The sequence below is a fragment of the Cervus canadensis genome, chromosome 3 (genome assembly GCF_019320065.1).
Source record: "Cervus canadensis isolate Bull #8, Minnesota chromosome 3, ASM1932006v1, whole genome shotgun sequence".
Lineage (NCBI taxonomy): Eukaryota > Metazoa > Chordata > Mammalia > Artiodactyla > Cervidae > Cervus > Cervus canadensis.
In genome coordinates, this window is record NC_057388.1 from 110,540,042 (window position 1) to 110,564,557 (window position 24,516).

General features: G+C 57.1%; 1 protein-coding gene across 3 annotated transcripts in view; it reads right to left on the reverse strand.

Moving 5' to 3' along the window:
• PTPRN2 (protein tyrosine phosphatase receptor type N2) overlaps positions 1-24,516 on the reverse strand; it is a 600,191-nt gene that overhangs the window by 217,379 nt on the left and 358,296 nt on the right. For all 3 annotated transcript variants that reach the window (XM_043464002.1, XM_043464001.1, XM_043463999.1), the window contains exon 12: positions 22,358-22,422. In XM_043464002.1, coding sequence (XP_043319937.1) covers positions 22,358-22,422 — 65 coding nt within the window. The remainder of the gene's footprint in view (positions 1-22,357; positions 22,423-24,516) is intronic.

Here is a 24,516-nt window from a genome sequence, read left to right on the forward strand (position 1 = left end):
CCTCCCAGCACGAATGGAGTCGGGGGGCTCTTACATGCCACTTGGCTGCACAGGATGTGCCTCGGGAGGAAGCTGGGCTTCCTAGGCCCTGAGGGTCACTGTTAGGGGCCCGATGCCCCTCTCGCCTCGCCTGCTGAGACCTGGGCCTCTGGGGAGCCCTGCTTCCCGACCTTCAGCCTTTGGAGGGGCACACTCCCGGGGTCCTGGCCCTGACCCCTGAACCCCAGGCAGATGTGAGCGTGCTGAGCCAGCGCCCCTGACGGTGAGCACCACCTCTGGGGGCCCCGGGCGCTCAGCGGGAGGCGCCCGGAGTGTCTACTCCAGCCTGTGGCCAGCAGCCCTGCTTCACCCGCAGGCCTGCCCGCGCGTCCCGGCTACGAAGTCCTCTGCTCCTCTGTTATTTACCGAGGGAAGGTTTCTTAGGGAGTGAGGATGTCACAGGGTTAAAGTTCCTGCAAACACACGCCTGCACCCGTGTACATGCATGCACACACACACGTGAGGACCGCGCTGTCCAGTCTGTGGTGTGTCCCGGGCCGGACCGGGGTGACACATGTCCTACCGCCAGGCTGACTGTTGGCTTGAGGATGGGACAAGTGCCCCCAGCAAACTGCCATGAGGCCCGCGTCCTGTTGGCTCCCTGTGAGTGGCCGGGAGCGGGGAAGGCGGCCGGGGGGATGGGAGGCGCTGCTGGCCCTTTCCTGTGCCAAGGCGCTCAGTCAGCCCCGGAAGGGCCACGTGCTCCCAGCCGTGACCTTCTCTGTGATTCTGGTCTGTACAGGAGGCTCAGATGGAGCCGAGAACCCACTGAGGGGGAGGCCCTTCTGGCCACAGGGCTGCCCGCCCGCCTCTTCTCCTCGGCTCCTAAATTCTTCCCTGATTCACACCAGGTCTCCCCTCCTCACCTGGTCACCCACCCACCTCAAAATCCAGACTCCCACAGAACCTGAGAGTCCCTGGCAGCCTGGGTCCAGCCCTGGGGTGCTGGGGGGCAGACTAGGCCCTCCCACCACCAACCCACCACACACGCGTCTGGCCAGGTGGGGTAGGGCCGCCCTGCACCGCACCCCCCAGTCCCCCAGATACCCCCGGGCTTCCTGTTCCTCCGCCCCCCTCCAGGCCCAACTGGACAGGCAGCTGCCCACCCAGTGCCCGCCAACCTCCCCGTTGTTGCCGACACAGCAGCCCCTCGCCTGGAGCCCAAGGCCCCTGCGTTCCAGCCCGCTTCTGACAACCACAGCCCCTCCATCCAGACGCCAGCCCGAGGGCTGAGCCCCACAGCCCCACCCCCACAGACTGGACCGCAGGGATTCCTGGACACTGGGCCTTCCCCAAGACCAGAGCGTGGACGGGTCCACCTGCCTGTCCCTGCTGCCCCCCTCGACCCCCGCCTGCGTGCTCCGAGATCCTGCAGCGTCAGCTCGGCACCTGGAGCCGCCCTCCCCTCAGGCCCATGACTGACACACAAGGGGAGGGCAGGAGAGGCCAGTCCTGCTCCGCCCGAGGATGGGGCCTTGGCCACGGCTGCGGGGAAGGAAGCTGGTCCTGTCTGGGGAGATGTCTGCAAGGGCTGCTTCCCACACGGGTCAAGACCCGACTCCCGTGTGCTCACCCACTTTCCTCCTGCGTGCGCCTCGTGGCTGGGCCTGCTTCCTTCACGGGGAAGTGTGGATGACGGAGCCAGTGAGCAAGTGCCGTGACTTCACCAGGAAGTCCTGTGGCCCCTCCTGTCACGGGAAACACTCGCTAACTATTCTGCACCCCCCTCCCACCCTGGCTCCGGGACAGACTCTGACGCAGCACGTCCTCTGGGCCATAATCCTGCAGACATTCCAGCGCCGCGGAGACCGAACCGAGGAGCAGCAGTCTCGGGTGAGCTGGGTCACCAGAGTGTGTCTAAATCCTAACACTGTATTTATAATTCTTGCTGCGGCAAATTATCCCTCTCACACACCATACACACCTACACACATGCACACACATGTACGTACACACATGCACACATGCACAGACATGTACACACATACAAATCATGTGTGTACACAATGCTCACACACATGCACACACATGTACACAAGAGTACCCACACGTGTGTACACACATCACACATGTAACACATCACAGTTCACATAATGCTTACACATGCACACACGTGTACATACATCACACATACTCAAACGTACACATAAACCCACACACCACACATATACACATGCTCACACACATGCACACACACATGTACACACATCACACACGTGTACACACATCACATGTACTAGGTAAATGCACCCCCTTGAAAAAACAGACTCAACACTGGCACCACCACAAACAATCCCAGTTACGGACAAGCCCCCTTTGGAGGACCACAGTCACTGGCGCTTCCCCTTCTCCCTCCACCCCCATCCTGCTGCTGCTTCTCCTGGTCCAGGCCCCTGGGCTGTGTGGATCCGCTCGGCCCACCAGGAGCAGGGAAATGGGGCAGCTGCGATGGTGAGTCTTCACCTCCGGGGAAGGATGAGCCTGGAAGTCACAGGATACTGTCCCCCCTAATCCATGAGGATGACACTCCAGGTCACACGGCAGCGAAACCCACCTGGAGGAAGCTCAGCGTGAGACGCGATACTAACCCCGCCCCCCGAGCCCCAAGCCCTCAGGAGAAGCAAGGGGGTGGAGGAAGGAGGCTTTGCCGGCTGCCTGGGTGGAGACCACTTTCTCCCTTCCATGGACACTGGTGATCCGGGGTCTTGGCTCAGATGTGGGTTGGGATGTGCCCCGTGGATCCCCCAGGTCCCAGGCCTTCGGGATCAACCAGAACTTACAGCACTGACTGCCCTGGGCCTCCGGCCTGCAGGCAGCAGATTCCAGCCTCAGGACGGCCGTCCAGTTGCTCGTCACAAATCGTCTCTCTTTACCCCTGGGGGCTGCCCTGGCTGACACAGGGTTGCAACTGCTGGCCTAGCACTTGGGGATGCTGCTCGCCACTCACCCACTGCATGCACAAGACTACACGACGTGGCTCTGACCACCGTGGTGGCGGCAGCTCCCGCCGGCAGGTGGGGGCAGGCCAAGGTGCACGGTGCAGGGCCATCCGTGGAGACGTGTCAGGAGGAGTCGGGTGAGGCTGTGGGGGCCCCGAGGGCCCCAGAGGAGGCTAGTGGCCTGAAGGGGCAAACCCAAACCTGACCTAGGAGGAGGGTCTCCTGAAAACACGAGACGGCCTGACTCCATCTGCACAAGAGGGGGACTTGGGCACCGGGCGGGGGTGGGGCGCGGCCCAGCTGAGAGACCTCAGCCCGTGAACCCCCCGTCCTGGGTCACGCGCTTCTCTTCTCAGCATGCAGCCCCCCCACCCCATGCTGGGGACTGAGACGTCCCTGGACAGGGAACTCGAGGTCCTGATGGTGTGTGGCGGGGTCGGGGGACAGGCGGGGACAGGACGGGAAAATAGACAGGGTGTCAGAGTCATACAGTCTGAGCGCAGAAACCGCAGCCCCCTGCCCGCCCCTGCGGGGAGCACTGGGGGGACCCTTTCAGGGGTCACATGTCCATGTGTTCTCCAGATGACCAGACCACCCCGAGACCGCTCCACTTGAGTCAGGGGGTGAAGTGAATGGGAAGGGCATGTCGGGTCATAATTTAACACACACATCCATGTCAACATCCTGCTTCGACTGAGATCAGTCGTGAAGCTGAGTGAGCCCTGTCCAGGTGGGTGGGGGCTGCCTCTGACGGGCGCGAGGCTCCAGGCCGTCCCATTGCCGGCTGAGGGCCGTGTCTGCTGCTTGGCTGAGGCTGAAGCCACCAGCTCTTTTCCGGCCTGCTTGGGTTTACGAGTGTGAACTAGCAAAGGCTCTGCTTTCCTGGTGGCCTGAGTCTAAGGGGGGACCAAGCACCGGGGTCCACCCTTAGAGGCCTGGATGGCCCTACGTGGGAAGGCCAGGCACGTCGAGGGGCCAGCGCCCCTGTGTGGCCCGCCGTGTCGGCGTTCACTGACCAGCGGCTGGTCCACGCGGTGTTCTCACAGCTGCTGACGGGTCGGGACGGTCACGGGAACACACAAGCACAGTGTCCTGCGGTCACCATCTTTTCTCTTTAAAATCATACATATTTCATTAAGCTTCATGCAGAGTGTCTTCTGATTTATGGTAATTGTCAACGAAAGCAAAGACACAATTTTAACCCTGCAGAAGCTTAGAGTTAACTGGCACGAGATTATGTAGTTTTTCCTTAAAAAAAAAAGGAGGGAGGGCCCAGCCTGCCCCACCCGCCCACACACAATGCAGAGGATGCCGGGTCAGTGAGCCGTCCCATTGCTGAGGCCCACCACGCAGGGAGAGCTGTTCTCCAGGGGCCACACCTGACCTGGCAGACACCCCATCCCTGAGCCCCGAGTGCTCATGGCCTGGGAGACTCCAGTGAGAGGAATTTCCATATCAAACCCAATTTAGATGAAAAGTCTTGGTTTAAAAAAAAAAAAAAGCCAGTGCATCAATAGTCTCTTGATTAGATTTTCATCTCCTGAGCAGACAAATATGAATATTTATTACCATGGATGCAGACTTTCCTCCTTCCATTGCTCTGTTCTTGAATATTATCCACCACTAATTTTTATGAAAATTTGGGCAACATAATGTTTTCACATAAACTGACAGTTCTTGAGATAATCCCGTTATCGTCTGGTTGAAAAATGACAGCTTCCGCTTATTCATGTGTTAACGAGGGATTAAATATTGTTTTTAGTCCTATAATCTAAGATGGACTGGAAATTAAAAATTGAACATTGTACATTAGCAGGGCTTTGTTTGCATTTACTTAGAGAAGATCCATAAATTAGCAGTTTAACAAGCAGGCCGTTTAATGTTGTTGCCGAAGGCAACATCACGGATATTTCTAAGTAAATCCTAAAATAAATGGTCGTCTACCTGCTGTACACCCAGAGGAAAGCAAGTCAAAGAAAGACGACCTTCACCAGAGAAATAAAATGGCAACACAGCAGAAATCGTCTCAGTGTCAGGGATCACTCCGCCTCCCTCCTCTCCCCAAGAAGGGAGTGTTGTGTCTTCGTCACTCCCTGGTCCTAACATCCTGAGACATGCTTGCCCTGCAAAATTGGGGGGGGGGCCCGGTCAGTGGTGAGCATGGCCAGTCCTCCCCACTGAACACCCATGGGATAGTCATTTATTTGCACCAGAGGGTTCAGTCAGTTCAGTCACTCAGTCGTGTCCGACTCTTTGTGACCCCGTGGACTACAGCACGCCAGGCCTCCCAGTTCATCACCAACTCCCGGAGCTTACTCAAACTCATGTCCACTGAGTCGGTGATGCCATCCAACCATTTCATCCTCTGTCGACCCCTTCTCCTCCTGCCCTCCATCCTTCCCAGCATCAGGGTCTTTTTTAATGAGCCAGTTCTTTCCATCAGGTGGCCAAAGTATTGGAGTTTCAGCGTCAGCATCAGTCCTTCCAAAGAACATTCAGGACCAATTTTCTTTAGGATTGACTGGTTGGATCTCCTTGCAGTCCAAGGGACTCTCAAGAGTCTTCTCGAACACCACAATTCAAAAGCATCAATTCTTCAGCACTCACCTTTCTTTATAGTTCAACTCTCACATCCATACATGAACACTGGAAAAACCATAGCTCTGACTATTTGAACCGTTGTCAGTAAAGTAATGTCTCTGCTTTTAAATATGCTGTCTAGGTTTGTCATAAATTTTCTTTCAAGGAGCAAGCATCTTTTTAATTTCATGGCTACAGTCAGCATGTGCAGTGATTTTGGAGCCCAAGAAAATAAAGTTTGTCACTGTTCCCATTGTTTCCCCCTGTTCCCATTGTTTCCCCATCTATTTGCCATGAAGTGATGGGACCGATGCCATGATCTTCATTTTTTGAGTGCTGAGTTATAAGCCAGCCATTTCACTTTCTTCTTTCACTTTCATCAAGAGGCTTTTCAGTTCCTTCCTCTTTGCTTTCTGTCATAAGAGTGGTGTCATCTGCATATCCGAGGTTATTGTTCTTCCTCCCAGCAATCTTGATTCCAGCTTGTGCTTCACCCAGCCCAGCGTTCTGCATGATGTACTCTGGATATAAGTTAAATAAGCAGGGTGACAATATACAAGCTTGTACTCCTTTCCCAATTTGGAACCAATCCGTTGTTCCATGTCTGGTTCTAACTGTTGCTTCTTGACCTGCATACAGATTTCTCAGGAGGCAGGTAAGGTGGTCTGGTATTCCCATCTCTTTAAGAATTTTCCCCAGTTTGTTGTGATCCACACAGGCTTTGATGCAGTCAATAAAGCAGAAGCAGATGTTTTTCTGGAATTTTCTTGCTTTTTCTATGGTTCAACAGATGTTGGCAATTTGATCTCTGGTTCCTCTGCCTTTTCTAAATCCAGCTTGAATATCTGGAAGTTTTCAGTTCATGTACTGTTGAAGCCTGGCTTGGAGAATTGTGAGCATTCCTTTGCTAGAATGTGAGATGAGTGCAATTGTGCGGTAGTTTGAGCATTCTTTGGCATTGCTCTTCTCTGGGATTGGAATGAAAACTGACCTTATCCAGTCCTGTGGCCACTGCTGTTTTCAAAATTTGCTGGCATATTGAGTGCAGCACTTTAACAGCATCATCTTTTAGGATTTGAAATCGCTCAACTGGAATTCCATCACCTCCACTAGCTTTATTCGTAGCAATGCTTCCTAAGGCTCACTTGACTTTGAACTCCAGGATGTCTGACTCTAGGTGGGTGATCACACTATCATGGTTATCCAGGTCATTAAGATCTTTTTTGTATAGTTCTTCTGTGTATTCTTGCCACCTCTTCTTAATATCTTCTGCTTCTGTTAGGTCCATACCATTTCTGCCCTTTATTGAGCCCATCTTTGCATGAGATGTTCCCTTGGTATCTCTAACTTTCTTGAAGAGATCTCTAATATTTCCCATTCTATTGTTTTCCTCTATTTCTTTGCATTGATCACTGAGGAAGGCTTTCTTATCTCTCCTTGCTATTCTTTGGAACTCTGCATTCAGATGGATATCTTTTCTTTTCTCCTTTGCCTTTAGCTTCTCTTCTTAGCTATTTGTAAGGCCTCCTCAGACAACCGTTTTGCCTTTTTGCGTTTCTTTTTCTTGGGGATGGTTTTGATCACCATCTCCTCTGCAGTGTTACAAACTTCCTTCCATAGTTCTTCAGGCACTCTATCAGATCTAATCCCTTGAATCTATTTGTCACTTCCACTGTATAATTGTAACAGATTTGATTTAAGTCATACCTGAATGGTCTAGTGCTTTTCCCTACTTTCTCAATTTAAGTCTGAATTTTGCAATATGGAGTTCATGATCTGAGCCACCGTCAACTCCTGGTCTTGTTTTTGCTGACTGTACAGAGCTTCTCCATTTGTGGCTACAAAGAATATAATTAATCTGATTTTGGTATTGACTATGTGGTGATGTCCATGTGTGAAGTCATCTCTTGTGTTGTTGGAAGAGGGTGTTTGCTATGACCAGGGAGGTCTCTTGGCAAAACTCTGTTGTCTTTGCTCTTCTTCATTTTTGTACTCCAACAAGGTAGCTGTTGGGCTGCCCTGGTGGCTCAGAAGGTAAAGAATCTGCCTACAATGCAGGAGACCCAGGTTCAATCCCTGGGCCAGGAAGATACCCTGGAGAAGGTAATGGCAACCCACTCCAGTATTTTTGCCTGGAGACTCTGATGGACAGAGGAGCCTGGTGGATTCTGCTCCATGGGGTCGCAAAGAGTTGTACAGGGCTGAGTAACTGAAGCTTGCAAGCTACCTTGCAAGGTAGCTTGCTGTTACCTTGTTGCGACGACCGGGGTCCCAGATCAAACCATGGATCTGATGGAGCTCTGGGCAAGACCATCCCACATGCTTCTAGCCATCCACAGTGCATTGTATTTGTCTGTGCTTATCTCCGTGATTGGCACATAGACTTCTTCACTTTTTCATTTACTGTCTGGCATGGTGTAGAGCATCAGACAGGGACATTTCTTAGAAGCCGACTCGTCCAGGCGATATTGAGTCTAATGAGACACCAGTAGGACAGAGTTGACTACGGGTCAGTGTTGGGGGCTGAGTCTTGACCCCAGGACCCGAGGGTCTGACCGTATTTGGAGATGAGACTTTAAGGAGATAATTAAGGTAAAATGAGGTCCTATGGGTGGGTTATGATCTAGTGTGACTGGGGTTCTTATAAGAGGAAGCGATCACGACACAGCCACGCATGGGGCATGACCATGTGAGGACATGGGGGCAGCAGTGTCCACGTGTCACGGAGAAAGGCCTTGGGAAGGATGACTGGGTGTCAGATCCCAGCTCCCAGGACACCTGACCACAGGACCCCTCGAGGCGGCCCCAGGAAACCAGAGCATCAGCGTGGAGACACTCACCCCAGCCATACTTCCCCTCCACTGCAGGCAGTGTTGCCCCAGGAACAGAAGAGTTAGAAGTGTTTACTGCTGGGTGAAGTCCAGTGCTTGTCAAGGGAAGGAGACCTCTTGTAAAATTTCTTTTTGCTTTATGCCTCGCTCAAAACCAGAGCTGTGGCTCAGAGTTTACACTCGCAGAAGCCTGACTCACCTCTGAAAACATCCTTCCTTCCTCACGAACAAGAGGTGAGGTCTGTGCAGACATGCCAATTGAGAGTCTGGTGCCCCCTCCCCAAGTGACTGGGTGCCATCACCCCATGGAGGGGCTCTCCCTACACCTGCTATCCTGGGGACCCCCGAAGAGTGACCACGAGTAAGAGGTGGACAGGAAGGGCCGTCCCGGTGTCAGCAGGACAGCCCCGAGGCTCTGGTCCAGGTGCATCCGGGGGGCCCTGTGGGTGGCAGGACCACCGCCTCATTCTAGGAGCCAAGCTCGGTCCCTGCCCACCCCCACCCCCACCCCACAGCTTATCCAGAAGTTGGGAAGTTCAGGTTTTACACTTGTCTCCCTTGGACAGCAAGGCGATCAAACCCGTCACTCCTAAAGGAAATCAACCCTGAATATTCACAGGAAGGACTGATCCTGAAGCTGAAACTCCAATACTTAAGCCCCTGATGCGAAGAGCTGATTCACTGGAAAAGACCCTGATGCCAGGAAAGACTGAAGGCAAGAGGAGAAGGGGAGGACAGAGGATGAGATCGTTGGATGGCATCACCAACTCGATGGACACGAATCAGAGCAAATTCCGGGAGATGGTGAAGGACAGGGAAGCCTGGTGTGCTGCAGCCCATGGGGTCACAGAGTCAGACATGACTTAGCGACTAAACAACAACAACAACAGCTTGTCTCATGACCTCTGCAGCTAAAAATTTTATATGTGCAGTTAACCTCGCTTTAAAATACATCCTATTTATGGAGTGCAGCGGGTGTCCTGTGCCTCAAGAAGTACGTCAGGGATTTCAACTTTCAAGAATCTTGAGAAAAAGATACCATGACAAGACAGCGAGAATTAACTAATTTAATGACAAGTAACAAATGAGACTCTTTACGTTTCATGTTTTCTCTGAAGTGTGCAATTATCAGAGAGGTCTATAAGTGAACATTTCCATGCGCTTCTCAGGACAGGTGAGATCAATCACAGCTCCAACCCTGGGGACAGATAGTCGTTCAGTCCAGTTCTCCAGCCCTGGTTCCTCCACCATGGTTCACACCCGTCAGACGGGGCAGTTGGGGGCAGGGAGCTGGGGAGCATGAGTGTGTGTGTGTGTGCGCGCACATGTGTGTGCTTGTGTGTGAGTGCACAGGGCCTGGGGAGCAGGGGACCCAGTGTAGCCTGAGGTCCATTCACTCACACTTGACCCTGAATCGGCTGGAGAGGTGAACTCCATTTACCAGCCAGGTGAGCAAGGCACCTTAACCCCGAAAGGAGAGAGATTCAGTTGTGGGGTCAGCGGACAGTCGCTCCCGGTGCTTGGATGATGTCTGTGATTTTTGGGTGTTGAGGGCAAACTGTCTCCCCGAAAGCTGTGTGCATCTCCTCCGCCCCGGTCCTGGGAGGGAGCCTCCCTGGCCGTGGGGTCTTGGTGGGGGTGATCCAGGGAAGCGCGGGCACTCGGGTGCAGGGTGGCCCTAGTCCTCCTAAAAGGAGACCCCCGGGGAGACCGTGAGGCAGTGGGCAGAGGCTGGAGGAGGTGGCTGAGGATGAGGCAGCCTCAGGCGTGGGATGAGGTGGGAAGCAGCCTCTCTGGGAGCCCCCAGGGCATGCAGCCCCACACTGTTCAGGCTCAGCTCTGGGCTCAGAGCTGGGAGAGGACACTGTGTCTGCAGCCCCGGCCTGCAGAGCTTTGTTACCACTTCAGCCCTGGGACCCAATGCCGGGTCAGAGGTGCCCGCGGTCTGGGAGAGAGACTGTGGGCAGCAGGAGGTGCCCGCCAGCCAGGGAGGCCCCAGATGGGGCAGGTCGGGAGGCTGGTCCCACAGAGGGATGAGACGGGATCTGGGCACCGGGGTCTGTTAACAGGGCCCCATGTAGGGGCGCAGGGACGTCAGAGGACCTGTGGCCCCAGCGAGGGCAGGGTTTGTGGGCGAGCTCAGGGCCTGGGTGGAGCCACGCAGGGAGCGGCCCTGTGCCCGGGGCTCTGGGGGGCCAGGTAAAGGGAGGGTGGTTCCGCCAGGCCCACAGGACTTCTGACCTCCCTGGATGCTTTCAGGACCTAGCCCTGGCCCGGGGCTGTGGCTCCAGCACCAGCTGCCCTTCTGCTCAGATGTGGGTCCACACATGATGGCTGGGAAACAGCCTGGCTGGACCTGGACACCCTGAGGAAAGGGCCCGGTCCCAGTGGACGCCTGCGTGGGGGTCCCTTCCTCACTGCAGGGGAGCCATGGGCCACCTCGACAGAGCAGGCCCATGCTGTGGTCGCCAGCGTGGCGCTGGCTGCATTTCTGTTTTGACGTGAGATTGTTTTAAATTTGGTGTTTGATTATATTTAGTGTTACATTGATTACTAATTACTTCATATGGGTGAACACAGCCTTTTTTTTGAACTCACGGATAAAGCAGAGGGGAAGTATTCAAATCAGCAATTAAGGGCTGCACATCCGTCGCCATGGAGACACGGCCTGGGATGTTCACAGTTAAAGACCGAACGTGCCTAGGCAGGCGTCCACCTGCTGCCCGGAGCTCGCGGTCACTCTGCCCTGACCAGGGGTGACTGAGCTGCCGCGAGCGTCAGACCACAAGCTGGAGGCACTGGGCGGTGAGCTCGCAGAAGATGGGGGACCGGCTTGAGCTCACATGACCCAGCACAGCCTGGGGAGCACCCTGGAGGGGGCAGGTCAGAGGCAGGGGACGGGTCCCCCACGGCGGAGCAGCCATCCACTCAGAGCAGCTCCCCGCCACCCCCAACCCTGGGATCTCTGGAGAGGGAGGGAGGCTGTGAAAGTGCTGATCTGGGGTGGGGGCAGCAGAAGGCAAGCACCACCACCCTGCCTCGGGGGGAACTGTGTCCGCCCAGGATGGACAGAGCGGGGTCCTGACTCCCAGGACTTCGGGACAAAACCTTTACCGAGGAGTGCAGTTCAGGGAGGCCACCAGGGTCGGCCTGAGCCCAGGTTCCCCACCGAGTGATGCCCTCAGGACTCGTTTCCCCCACAGCGTTTCGGGTGGGGACTCTGGGGGCAGCGGGTGTGGGGGCCCCCGGAGGACCCGTGTCTGTGGGCGGGAGACCGGAAGCCAGCCCTGGGGCTGACCCTTCAGTGGACACATTTCCAAGCAATGGGAGCCTCAGGGGCCCTTCACCTAAAAGGCGGAGCTCAGGACATTTCTAATTTCAAGGCAAGGCTGGATTCAGGGACGGAGGCTCGGCCTCTGGAGGTGATGCCTGGAGGGGCACTTCCAACCTCAATCCCCCGTGCCAGGCTTCCCACCCTGGGGTTGCCTGCCTCCGCCCGGCAGGGTGGGTGTCTGGGCACCAGGGACACTCGTCTCATGGGGGCTGAGCCCGGCCACACGGCTGCTGGCCCGAACGAGGCTGGGGTGCTCTGCACCCGCCTCCAGTGGTCTTCGCTCTCTCAGCAATTCCAAATCCTGGGGCTGAGGATCGAAAGCGGGCTTCTGGAACACTGTGTTCCAGGGGCTCTTCCGAGCGTCTGCAGAGCTCAGCTTGACATGAACACTGCCTTCTGACCCAGGCTGCCCGGCTCCGGGGAGGAGGACCGGAAGCAGCTCACAGACCGCTGAGACACGCCTGCTCCCGCGTCCCAGGGGTCGGCCGCCCGGCCCCAGCTGGACCACAGTGCGGCCCGGCAGGGAGACACGCGCCAGGCACTTTCTATAGCAACACGGCTGACATGTCAGACCAGGATGGTGGGGGTGCCACAGGCAGACCCTACGCACTCCATCTTACGTGACTGCTTACCCTGACGCTGCATCAAAACTGAATGTGTCACCATGGCAACTGCCTCATCACACGGCACCTCGCCTGCTTTAAACCCGGGAAAGTACTGAAAAGACCCTGTGGGCCCACGTGACGGCGACTTCATACAGCACCTCGGAGGGAAAGGATGCCGTTTCACACGAAACTCATATTTGCCACTGTGTCAACTGCAGTTAATCATATTGAACATATTTTCATCTGATTCTCGTCACTTTTGAGAAATAAGAAATTAGTATGAGGAACCCTGGTTAAGGCTGCCTGTGGGATGCTGTGCTGAGCTCCGAGGGGCCCAGCCAGCAGAGCTGGGGGCCCGTCATCATGGAGGGGACCACGCAGCCGCCCCTGAACTCTGACCTCTGACACCGACCCCTCAGCCCAGCGCGGGAATTCTCAGGGCAGCCTGGACAGACCGTGGCAAATGTTTTAATGCAATTTTATGCAGATTTTCTTTTTCAAACATAAATAGGAATATTTACAAATCTAAAGAAGCCTTTCTTGGGATGATGCACATTCTACACTTTGAGGAAAAAAATCAACTTTCTCCACCCGGAAACACAGACTAGAATAAAAATTGAGTGACAGGCACAAGAATATAACCTGAGGAACCAGAGCCCACGAGGACGGGCACAGGGCAGGGCCCCCAGCAGCCCAGGATGCCTGAGCCCCTGGGTGGCTGCCAGGGTCCACCTTCCAGTCTCTGGTTGCAGCCGGACAGGGCGGGGGAGCCGTGGGGGTGAGAGCGGCCCCGCCAAGCAGCCCTGAAGTCTTCAGAGTCCAGTGGCAGCCTGCCAACACCCAGCACAGTCTCAAACTCAGCTCACAGTCTTTACCCAAGGCAGCCTGCTGGCTCCAACACGTCCGTCTGATTTATGGTGTCAGCACTCATCCTCAAATGTGACCGGCTTCCGCTGCATGCACTCTGGAGCTGGCAGCTCCTCCTGTCTCACAAGACCCACCCCCAGTGCCACCTGTCACGGCTCCCCACCTGCCACGGCTCCCCACCTGCCTGGGCCCAGGGGCTGTCCCTGCAGGCCGCTCCGCCCTCTGCCGTCCACACACCCCCAGGGTGCTTCCCCTTGAGTTTGCAAACAGGGGCCTCAGTCTAAACCCAGGACATTTGTGACCACTTACCACGTCCTGCCTGGGTGTCTGTATTAACACACGGCACCACAGATACGAGTGTGCGAGGACTCGAGTTACCTGGAATGCCCTCCTCAGCAACCTGGGAGCCACGCCCAGCACACACTCGGTGCTTCCTCTTGTGTCCTCGCTTATTTAAAAGCGAACATGTACTCAGTTCCTTCCGTCATGAGCTTTTTCTTTACTAGAACTTTAAGAAATGGTATCAAAGACAAAATGACAAACACCGACACACACATTGCACCGATGCCCATCTCCTGGTTCGACTCTCATCCTGTAATGACGTGGGTGCAGCCACCGCGGGGTGGGGACCCGGGAAGTATACACGGTATCTCTGTGCCCTCCGCGCAACCTCCTGTGAATCTACAATGATGGCAAAATAAGAATAAAAAGCCACAAATGATACTGACGGAGATTTTGGAAAAGGAGAGAACTGGCGCGTGATCCCACCGTTCTAGGGGTGACGTCATGTCTGCACGTGCTCCCCCAGCCCGAGTCCACCGGCACAGTTTCCACAGCCGCGCTGAGGTTCAGAGCTGTCGTGACAATTTTCATGAAATAATATGACATAATTAATGACCTTCCTGGGGTTTTATACTTAGGTCAGTTTTGGTATTTCCAAAGCTCTGCGTTTTCACTTTTCTTAGTGAAAGTCGCTCAGTTGTGTCTGACTCTTTGCGACCCCGTGGACTATACAGTCCATGGAATTCTCCAGGCCAGAATACTGGAGTGGGTAGCCTTTCCTTTCTCCAGGGGACCTTCCCGACCCAGGGACTGAACCCAGGTCTCCCGCGTTGCCGGCGGATCCTTTACCGGCTGAGCCACCAGGGAAGCCCTTCATTGTCTTGCCTGGCATGTTATCCCTGTAAGACAAGTTTCTGGGGCTGTGAGGACGCACTGAGAGTGAGGACCTTCTTAAAGTGTCAGGTCCCCACCGTCCTGCAGCTTCCTGAGTCGAGTGGGACTGTTAGCGCTTCTGATCTCTATTAGAGATCTGAGACTAGGGCCCACCAGCCACCTCTGTAACCACGTCCAAGGACGAGGCTTCAGATCAGTGCTGGGACAGCCCCAGCGCGTCTGCAGGCTCCGCACTCCAGGGTCCTCTGCCGTCTCCCCCACTCCTCCTGCTGCCACGGGGCTTCCTGCATCACCACGAATTTACTCCCGCGGAGAGCCAGTCCCCGGGCACACAGCCACGAGGCATGTCTGTGATGAGCACCTTGCAACTGTGAGTACCGATCATGCACCTGTGGGTACTGCCTGCACACATGAGGGTACTGACTGCACATGTGAGGGTACTGACTGCACCCCTGTGGGTACTGACTGCATGCCCGTGGGTACTGACTGCACACCCGTGGGTACTGACTGCACTCCTGTGGGTACTGACTGCACATGTGTGGGTAGTGACTGCACGCCTGTGGGTACTGACTGCGACCTGTGGGTACTGACTGCACACGTGAGGGTACTGACTGCACACATGAGGGTACTGACTGCACACGTGAGGGTACTGACTGCACACCCGTGGGTACTGACTGCACCCCTGTGGGTATTGACTGCACATGTGTGGGTACTGACTGCACCCCTGCGGGTACTGACTGCACACCCATGGGTACTGACTGCACACGTGAGGGTACTGACTGCACACGTGAGGGTACTGACTGCACCCCTGTGGGTACGGACTGCACACTTGAGGGTACTGACTGCACTCCTGTGGGCACTGACTGCACTCCTGTGGGTACTGACTGCACGCCTGTGGGTACTGACTGCACTCCTGTGGGCACTGACTGCACGCCCGAGGGTACTGACTGCACACCCGTGGGTACTGACTGCACCCCTGTGGGTACTGACTGCACACCCGTGGGTACTGACTGCACTCCTGTGGGTACTGACTGCACTCCTGTGGGTACTGACTGCACACCCGTGGGTACTGACTGCACCCCTGTGGGTACTGACTGCACCCCTGTGGGTGCTGACTGCACACCCGTGGGTACTGACTGCACACATGAGGGTACTGACTGCACACATGAGGGTACTGACTGCACGCCCGTGGGTACTGACTGCACCCCTGTGGGTACTGACTGCACTCCTGTGGGTACTGACTGCAGCCCGTGGGTACTGACTGCACCCCTGTGGGTACTGACTGCATGCCCGTGGGTACTGACTGCACCCCTGTGGGTACTGACTGCACTCCTGTGGGTACTGACTGCACCCCTGTGGGTACTGACTGCACACCCGTGGGTACTGACTGCACACATGAGGGTACTGACTGCACTCCTGTGGGTACTGACTGCACCCCTGTGGGTACTGACTGCACCCCTATGGGTACTGACTGCACTCCTGTGGGTACTGACTGCACCCCTGTGGGTGCTGACTGCAGCCCGTGGGTACTGACTGCACACATGAGGGTACTGACTGCACACATGAGGGTACTGATTGCACCACTGTGGGTACTGACTGCACTCCTGTGGGTACTGACTGCACGCCCGTGGGTACTGACTGCACCCCTGTGGGTACTGACTGCACGCCCGTGGATACTGACTGCACCCCTGTGGGTACTGACTGCACATGTGTGGGTACTGACTGCACCCCTGTGGGTACTGACTGCACACCCGTGGGTACTGACTGCACACATGAGGGTACTGACTGCACCCCTGTGGGTGCTGACTGTACCCCTGTGGGTAGTGACTGCACATGTGTGGGTACTGACTGCACCCCTGTGGGTACTGACTGCACACCCGTGGGTACTGACTGCACACCCGTGGGTACTGACTGCACTCCTGTGGGTACTGACTGCACCCCTGTGGGTACTGACTGCACACCCGTGGGTACTGACTGCACACCTGTGGGTAATGACTGCAACCCTGTGGGTACTGACTGCACACCCGTGGGTACTGACTGCGTGGTACTGACTGTGTGGGGACTGCACACTGACTGCACTGACCATGGTGGGGTACTGACTGCACACGTGTGGGTACCGACTGCACATGTGTGGGTACTGACTGCACACCCGTGGGTACCGACTGCACATGTGTGGGTACTGACTGCACCCCTGTGGGTACTGACTGCATACCCGTGGGTACTGACTGCACCCCTGTGGGTACTGACTGCACACCCGTGGGTACTGACTGCACACCCGTGGGTACCGACTGCACATGTGTGGGTACTGACTGCACTCCTGTGGGTACTGACTGCACCCCTGTGGGTACCGACTGCACATGTGTGGGTACTGACTGCACCCCTGTGGGTACTGACTGCACACGTGTGGGTACTGACTGCACGCCTGTGGGTAGTGACTGCACCCCTATGGGTACTGACTGCACACGTGAAGGTACTGACTGCACATGTGTGGGTACTGACTGCACTCCTGTGGGTACTGACTGCACACCTGTGGGTACTGACTGCACCCCTGTGGGTACTGACTGCATACCCGTGGGTACTGACTGCACCCCTGTGGGTACTGACTGCACTCCTGTGGGTACTGACTGCACCCCTGTGGGTACTGACTGCACACCCGTGGGTACTGACTGCACACCCATGGGTACCGCCTGCACATGTGTGGGTACCGACTGCACACCCGTGGGTACCGACTGCACATGTGTGGGTACTGACTGCACGCCTGTGGGTACTGACTGCACCCCTGTGGGTACTGACTGCACACGTGAGGGTACTGACTGCACATGTGTGGGTACTGACTGCACTCCTGTGGGTACTGACTGCATCACTGTGGGTACTGACTGCACACCCGTGGGTACTGACTGCACTCCTGTGGGTACTGACTGCACACGTGTGGGTACTGACTGCATGCCTGTGGGTACTGACTGTAACCCTGTGGGTACTGACTGCACTCCTGTGGGTACTGACTGCACATGTGTGGGTACTGACTGCACTCCTGTGGGTACTGACTGCACACCCGTGGGTACTGACTGCACCCCTGTGGGTACTGACTGCACACGTGAGGGTACTGACTGCACATGTGTGGGTACTGACTGCACTCCTGTGGGTACTGACTGCATCACTGTGGGTACTGACTGCACACCCGTGGGTACTGACTGCACTCCTGTGGGTACTGACTGCACACGTGTGGGTACTGACTGCATGCCTGTGGGTACTGACTGTACCCCTGTGGGTACTGACTGCACCCCTGTGGGTACTGACTGCACTCCTGTGGGTACTGACTGCACACCCGTGGGTACTGACTGCACCCCTGTGGGTACTGACTGCATGCCCGTGGGTACTGAATGCACACCCGTGGGTACTGACTGCACTCCTGTGGGTACTGACTGCACATGTGTGGTTACTGACTGCATGCTGTGGGTACTGACTGCACCCCTGTGGGTACTGACTGCACACCCGTGGGTACTGACTGCACTCCTGTGGGTACTGACTGCACATGTGTGGGTACTGACTGCATGCTGTGGGTACTGACGACACACCTCTGGGTGTTTACTAAGCATGATGAAGGCGGGTGCCACTCCATCCACTCGTGAAAAGTGACCCCTGGGGGTGACAGCTTCCCCGTGGCCTGAGGCCCACACGGGGCTCTGCCCCACTGTCTTCTCAGGGCAGGGGGTTGGCACTATGTGTCTTCTTCGCACCTTGGCAAAGGGCCTCAACATCAATCCATCCCCAAGTCCAAGCGGACTGGCCACAGGGTCCCTGGGGACTTGGCTCAACACTACCCCCCACCCCGAGAGTCCCCGTGACCCGGGCTGGCCCGGCTGCAATTCTCTGGCTGCTGAGTGATACCAGTCCAGGCCGTGAGCGCTGCCCAGTTCCTCTCAGAGGCCCCCTGAACCCTGAGCCTTCATAACAGCCGCTGGAACAGCCACATCCTTTCACAGACGGCAACGCTGGGGGTGCCTCTGGGGGAAACTACACCGTTTCCTCAAAGGACCGTGGCGTGCCCCCTCCCGCCCGCTCTGTCTCCCGTGACGACGGTGGGCAGCCGCACACCCACCAGCACCACAGCACACAGCTGAGTCAGGGCAAGGCATCGGGAGGAGCAGACCGCAGGTTCACAGCCTCTCTGGGACTGTGCGGACCCACACGCGTTTGGCCGCAAAGTCCTTTCTCTGGACAAAAATCATACCCAGGAGCCAGAACAGTGACTGATGAGAGGAAAGCGCAGCTGGGCTGAACCGGGGGGAGGACGGCCGCCTGCCCGCCCCGCAGAGCTCCCCGAGCCCAGGGACCAGGGCATGCCCCCCGACACACCCCCGGGGCCGAGGGTGGCTCCAGCCCTGCCCACCCTTCTCCCTGAGGCGGGCCCAGCCCCTCCCAGACAGAGGCCCTCTGCGGAGACCCCCCGCCCCCCCGTGCACCCCCCCGCCCGATCCAGAATGCAGCTGGTCTCCCCATGAATGTGGGCTTCTCTCCCTAGGCTCCGGGAGGCTCAGATCAGTGAACCTGCAGCTTTGCTCCTGCGTGCCTGCCTTTGTCGGTTTAACTTTCAGGGCAGGGGGCCCTCAGGGGGTGCAGGAGAACCCCTCCTCCTTTCCCCACATCCTGCAAGGAGGCAGCTCTCGCTCCTGTCTGGCTCGGCCATGAGGCCGCCGTCCGAGGCTACGCCAGGGCGTCTGTGCTGGGGCCCCACTGAAATGCAGGCAGGTACATCGCTAATCGCATTGCATTTACGACACTCTAGAGAACTAGGAGGCCGCGGTTTATTTCAGATACACCACGGAAGCCACTCTCAAGAAATGCTGGCCTGGGGACAATCATCTAGATGATTTTTCTTCCAAATGTTTGAGTTTTTTTTTCTTGGTAATATCATAATTTTCCCTTGGAAAAAAAAACATGACTTTATTCACTTGAAAAAATATGAAGACGTTCAAGACATCAGAAACTAGATTTTGAAAAATGTCAAAATACCACCAATCTATCAGGAATGTGTGCATCCCCTCTAATCTGTTCATTGCCTTTAAATTTTGTTTTGAGATATTTCCATTTGGCTTAAAAGGCTTTAATTCTGCTATCTGTCATCGCACGTTGAATCAGCAGTGCTGGGGAGACATCCCGTAAATGCTGGCAGATTTTTAGGAATCAAGACTCTGCTCCACTTCCCAGAGTCAGGAATTAGCAGAGACATTCATATCAAATACATTTCAAGGAAAATCAGAAGCGTCAAAATCAGGCTCAACACTGCACGAGGTAATTAAAATTAGAAAAAGAAACACTAGCTTCTTACACATATCTCCACTTGCTCCTCCTGCACCTGTTTCCACGATCCAGGGCCCACCCCACGCACGCACACGCCCCTCCCTATATTGGGCAGAGCTACATGGGACCTGGGTTCTGGGCCTGAGAACCCATCGGAGCGACCTCAGACAACCACAAAGGCGAGAGCAGCCCTGCCTCTGCAGATGAAACAGGACGGGGCCTGGGAGCTGGGCTCAGAGCGCCCCGTGGGCCGCGAAAACCTGGGGCCCCGAGGAGACACGGGTGGCTCGGGGAGAACCAGGGGAGGACAGCCACCCGCGGCCACGCTTCAGTCCCTGGATGGAATACGCCCTGGGATGTGGCCGTTTTCTGCCCCTGGGGAGGGTGAGGTCAGGCTTCTGGCAGCTTGAGGAGCAGAAAGGAAGCAAGCAACGATGAAACTGCAGGAGCAGCGCCGTGGGACTGGGGTCTGCTCTGCCCTGCGCCCCCACCGTCCAGGCGGGACCCCTGCCAGCTAGTGGGAAGGGTGCCCAGAAATGAGCAGGGGCTCCCCTCCGAGTGTAGGTCGTCATCTCCACAGACAAGCCACCAGCAACTCGGGCTCCCCTTGTGGGGTCGCCTAGGCCCCAGACAGCGCGTCACCAATTTCTGCTATGGACCGGGGTCCGGGTCAGGGCCAGGCGTGTGTGTGGGGAGAGCTTTAGGGGCCTTGCTTCACCCAGGCTCGGAGACCCCTTGCTGGTTTCCAAGGACAGAAAGTTAGGGCTGGTGTCTGTGCGCACTTGGAGTGTGGAGAACTGGCCAGGTGGGGTCATCGTCACTGGACGACGTAGAGGTCGTGGCCTCAGGAAGACCCCTGGGGACACACAGACCCCACACAAAGACCCCTCGGCGCAGCTGGCTTCAGAAGGAGGCCAGGCAGCCAGGCCAGGAGGACCAGAGGCCATGCTCAGGACAGTGACCACTGCCGCTGACCACTGAGCTCCCGGCGCTGTGGACGGGGACTATCCAGGGGCCGCTGGGGGCCGGGCAGGGCTGGGTGTCAGGAGTGAGCAGGTGCTGACCTGCTGGTGCGAGGCGTCCAGGCGCCTTTGCACATTTGGGGGTGGTTTCGGGAAGGAGGAGGCAGCGAGCGGCAGGGAGGCGAGAGGGCCAGCGTGCCGAGACTGGTGTCCAGGGAGCTTTCACTGTACGAGCTGGACAGGCCGGTGCACGTGCTTGTGCCGACAGGAGGAGACAGGGAGCAATGACCATGTGGGGGAGCGCGAGGGCAGGATGGGGCATGGGGTCCCGGTGCTCACAGGCGACGGGGGCCAGGGGGCAGGGCGAGTCTCCAAGCGGTAACACGGGCGTCAGATCACAGACAGGTGGCCCTGTGTGCAAGCTGGGTGTGTGCCCGGCCAGATCAGGAGCAGGGGGCGGCGGTCAGCACCCTCCTCCGAGACCTGTCCCTGCAACCTCTAGTCAGGAGTCTGCAAAGTCACAACACCCCCACCCCCGGCTCGCCGCTGCCGGGAACCACAGTGGCCCCGGCTCCGCACCCCCACCTGGACCCTGCCTCCCCCGTCCCTTCCAGGGCAGTCTGCCACCTCCAAGGAACACGCTCCGCCCATCGCACAGGACGGAGGGGCCCAGCGCCTGAGCGCCCTCTGACAGCCGACGCCCAGGGCCCTCGCCCAAGTCGGTCTGGGTCCGCCCACCACTGGGCACCAGGCACTTCCTGCCGGAAGGACACCCTGCAGACGCTGGGAGCCGCGGATCAGAACCTTCCATCTGGGCTCGGATCCTACGAACCCTCTGCCTTCCCGCCAGTGGTCACTGCACCCCCGAGGGTTACGGGTGGTATGGGGGCCAACAGACCCCCAGCGTCCCCTCCCCGTCACCGATCGCCAAGGTTGGGGACGCAGGGACTTCGAGGCAGGCCCCCCCGTCTGTGGAGCACAGAGCCTGCCTCTGTGCCGAAGCAGCCGCTAAATACGTTCTTATTTCAAGAGCCAGGGCTCCGACGGGCCTTGGAGTGGCCACGTGGAGGCATCTTGCCCTGAGCCAGGAGCGCGTAAATAAGCGCCCTTAACGGTTAATTACTGTCGCTGCGGGCGTGAAATCAGGGATTTCAGATGCGCGCGCACAGACTGGCTCCGGGCCCGCTGACTCACGAGCAGGACAGCCACCCCAGGGCGGTGCATCCGCGGTGCACAGCGCACGTTTCATTAACTGCCGGCGACCGGCCCGGCCGGCGCCAGGGCCGCGGGGCTGAGTGCCGTCGGCTCTCGTTGCTGATGGAGGGCTCGGTCGAGTGCCTGCTTCTGAGGCCGGCGCGGCGACGGTGGGCGTTACATCGACCCGCAAGCCCCCTGCTCTCTCCGCCCCGCCCCACGGGGCCTGCAACTATGGAGACGGAAGGGCCCCTCTCACGGGAAGAGAATACCTTTCCCGCTGCAGACCTCAAACCTGAGTCCCTGGAGGAAGGGAGATCGCGCTCCCAGAGGCTCTGGTGTTTTCTCAGCGAGACATCGAACACAGTTTCGAAGGCAACCAAACGGCGTCACACAAGCCGCGCACCACGCGCAAGCACCCCGCCCCCACCGGAGGGCCAGCCCGCCTGCCCGCCGGCCTCCGGCGTGCCCCCCACGGCGGGCTGACCCCGCCCGAGCCTGCCAGGCGCCCGGCCACGCAGTCACTCACCGAGCCGACTCCGGCCTGAAGAACTCGCAGCCCAGACATGGTCTGCAGTTTGTCTTTGTTGTCAGCTGCGGGAGAGATGGAGAGGTGAGAGGTCAGCGAGGAGAGGAGAGCGCTCTCCAGACACCTGAGCACCACCCCCCGCCACCCAGGTGAGCTGTGGATGAGCCTGGGGTGGAGACCGGCCCGGGGGCTCCCCACCGAGGGCAGGCTGTGGGTCCCTCCCATAAAACGTCGTGGTAGGAAATTCACAGCATCCTTATGGAGCCTGGACCAGGGACGGGAGGCAGGCCTGCCAACCGGAGTCTTGGTTTGAACGACAGGCTGGTTGCAGGTGTGTAATGACTGGGAAGTAGGTTCTGGTCACGAGGCTTGTGTTCACAGACAGACTCGCCAGCCGGGGGGCCTGACTCTGCCTTCCTCACCCGCTCCGGGAGCTGTCCACCCCCTCCGGCTCCTGCCCCTGGCAAATCCTCCTGTAAGGAGCCACCTCCAGCACTGCCCTCGTCCTAGTTTGCTGCTGACTTAGAGTGAGCAAGACTCTCAGAGAATGAATTACCCTCCGTATCAGACCAAGTGGAGTGGGCCCTGGAAACAATTAGCCGCCGGAGACGAAGCCCAGTTAATCCCTCGTCAGGCGCGCGGTCCCCACCTCCTGGAGAGGAAGTGTGTCACAAGGCAATTGACCTTGGCTTACGATTCTGCGGGAATATTCTTTCGGATAAAGCCCATGTCATTTTGGAAATGAAAACCAGAAGAAATAGAATTTTATTGCAAGCCCTAAGAAGGAAGAGTGCATTATAATTGTGATTAATGCAGAACGAGATAGCAAGAAAACAGCAATTACTTTCAGTCTTATTGTGAAACACATCTTAGGTTATGGAATTCTATCTTTCCGAGGGATACACACAGTGCCTGCCACAGCCACCTCCCCAGCCTCCGGGGCCCTCCCCTTGTCTGGCAGAAAGTTTTCCTTTGAACAAATGAATGTTATTTCTTACATTTAGGTAATTATGGGAGCGCTGGGGGAGGCAGATGCAAACCCCGGGGGTTATTGCACCAGCACTCTAAGAGGCTCTAAGCTGGGGAGGGGGCGGCAGGGCAGGGAGGGGGCAGCGGCTCAAAGGTAAGCCGTGAATGGAGGATATTCTTTAAGAGATAGGGTATAAAGCAATTGATTTTAATGTTCTCCTGCGAACAAAGGAGGCATTTTACTGAATGACAGGCTACTTTGGGGGGATAATAGTGAGTCTTCAATAGGCTGAGGACACAAAGCACTAAAGATGGAATTAAACGTGCGCCACTGTCGCTGCAGAGAAGGGCCAGGCATTCCAGGCACAGGGCGAAAAGCCAGTCGGGCAGGAAGGCTGCAAGTACCCAGCCAGGGGTCCGCACACCTGCCAGGGAGGGCTAGGTGGAGACACCTGAGGCTCAGCCGCCAAGGATCACTTGCCATCCTCAAGTGTGCCCATGGAGGGCTCCCCCAGCTGACCGCCTCTCCGGGGTCCAGCCAGGGAGCCTGGGGACTCAGCCTCATGCTGACAAGGGGCTGCTTCTGCTAAAGGATTTTCACTGGGAACTGACACAGCACTCAGGTGGGCTGTCCCTGAAAAACCAAACAGGTGGGACAGACAACATGCTGGGGCTGGTGCGTCCTGCAGGCCGTCGAAGCATCCAGGGTCTGCTGGGAGGGGCTGGACATGGCCTGGTCCCGCCAGCATCGGCCGGAGGGATCCCCGTCTCCCCAGACATTCCATTACCACCCACAGAAGCCCCAGGCACGTCCCCTGCTCTGCAGGGGTGATGGGTCAGCAGGGCAGGGGGCCGGTCCCTGCCTCCCGGGTCAGGACACACATCTGCCCCTATTTGCTTCCGATTTGCAGAGTCTGCTCCATCCTTTGATCCTACTGTGGTCCTCAGATGCTGCAGGGTGTTAACACCCCTCCGTAAGTGGGTCTTGTCCAAATAACCGCACGCATGCGCGCGCGCACACACACACACACACTCACGTGCACACAGGACCAGGGCATATCCTGGAGCAGCACCCTTCGGGGAGAACCAGCCACCTTCGCTCAGCTTCACATTAATCCACAGACTCTGTTCTATGGCCGCCATGGCTCAGCAAGTGGTGAGTCTGCCCCAAACACCCCACACTGTCCACT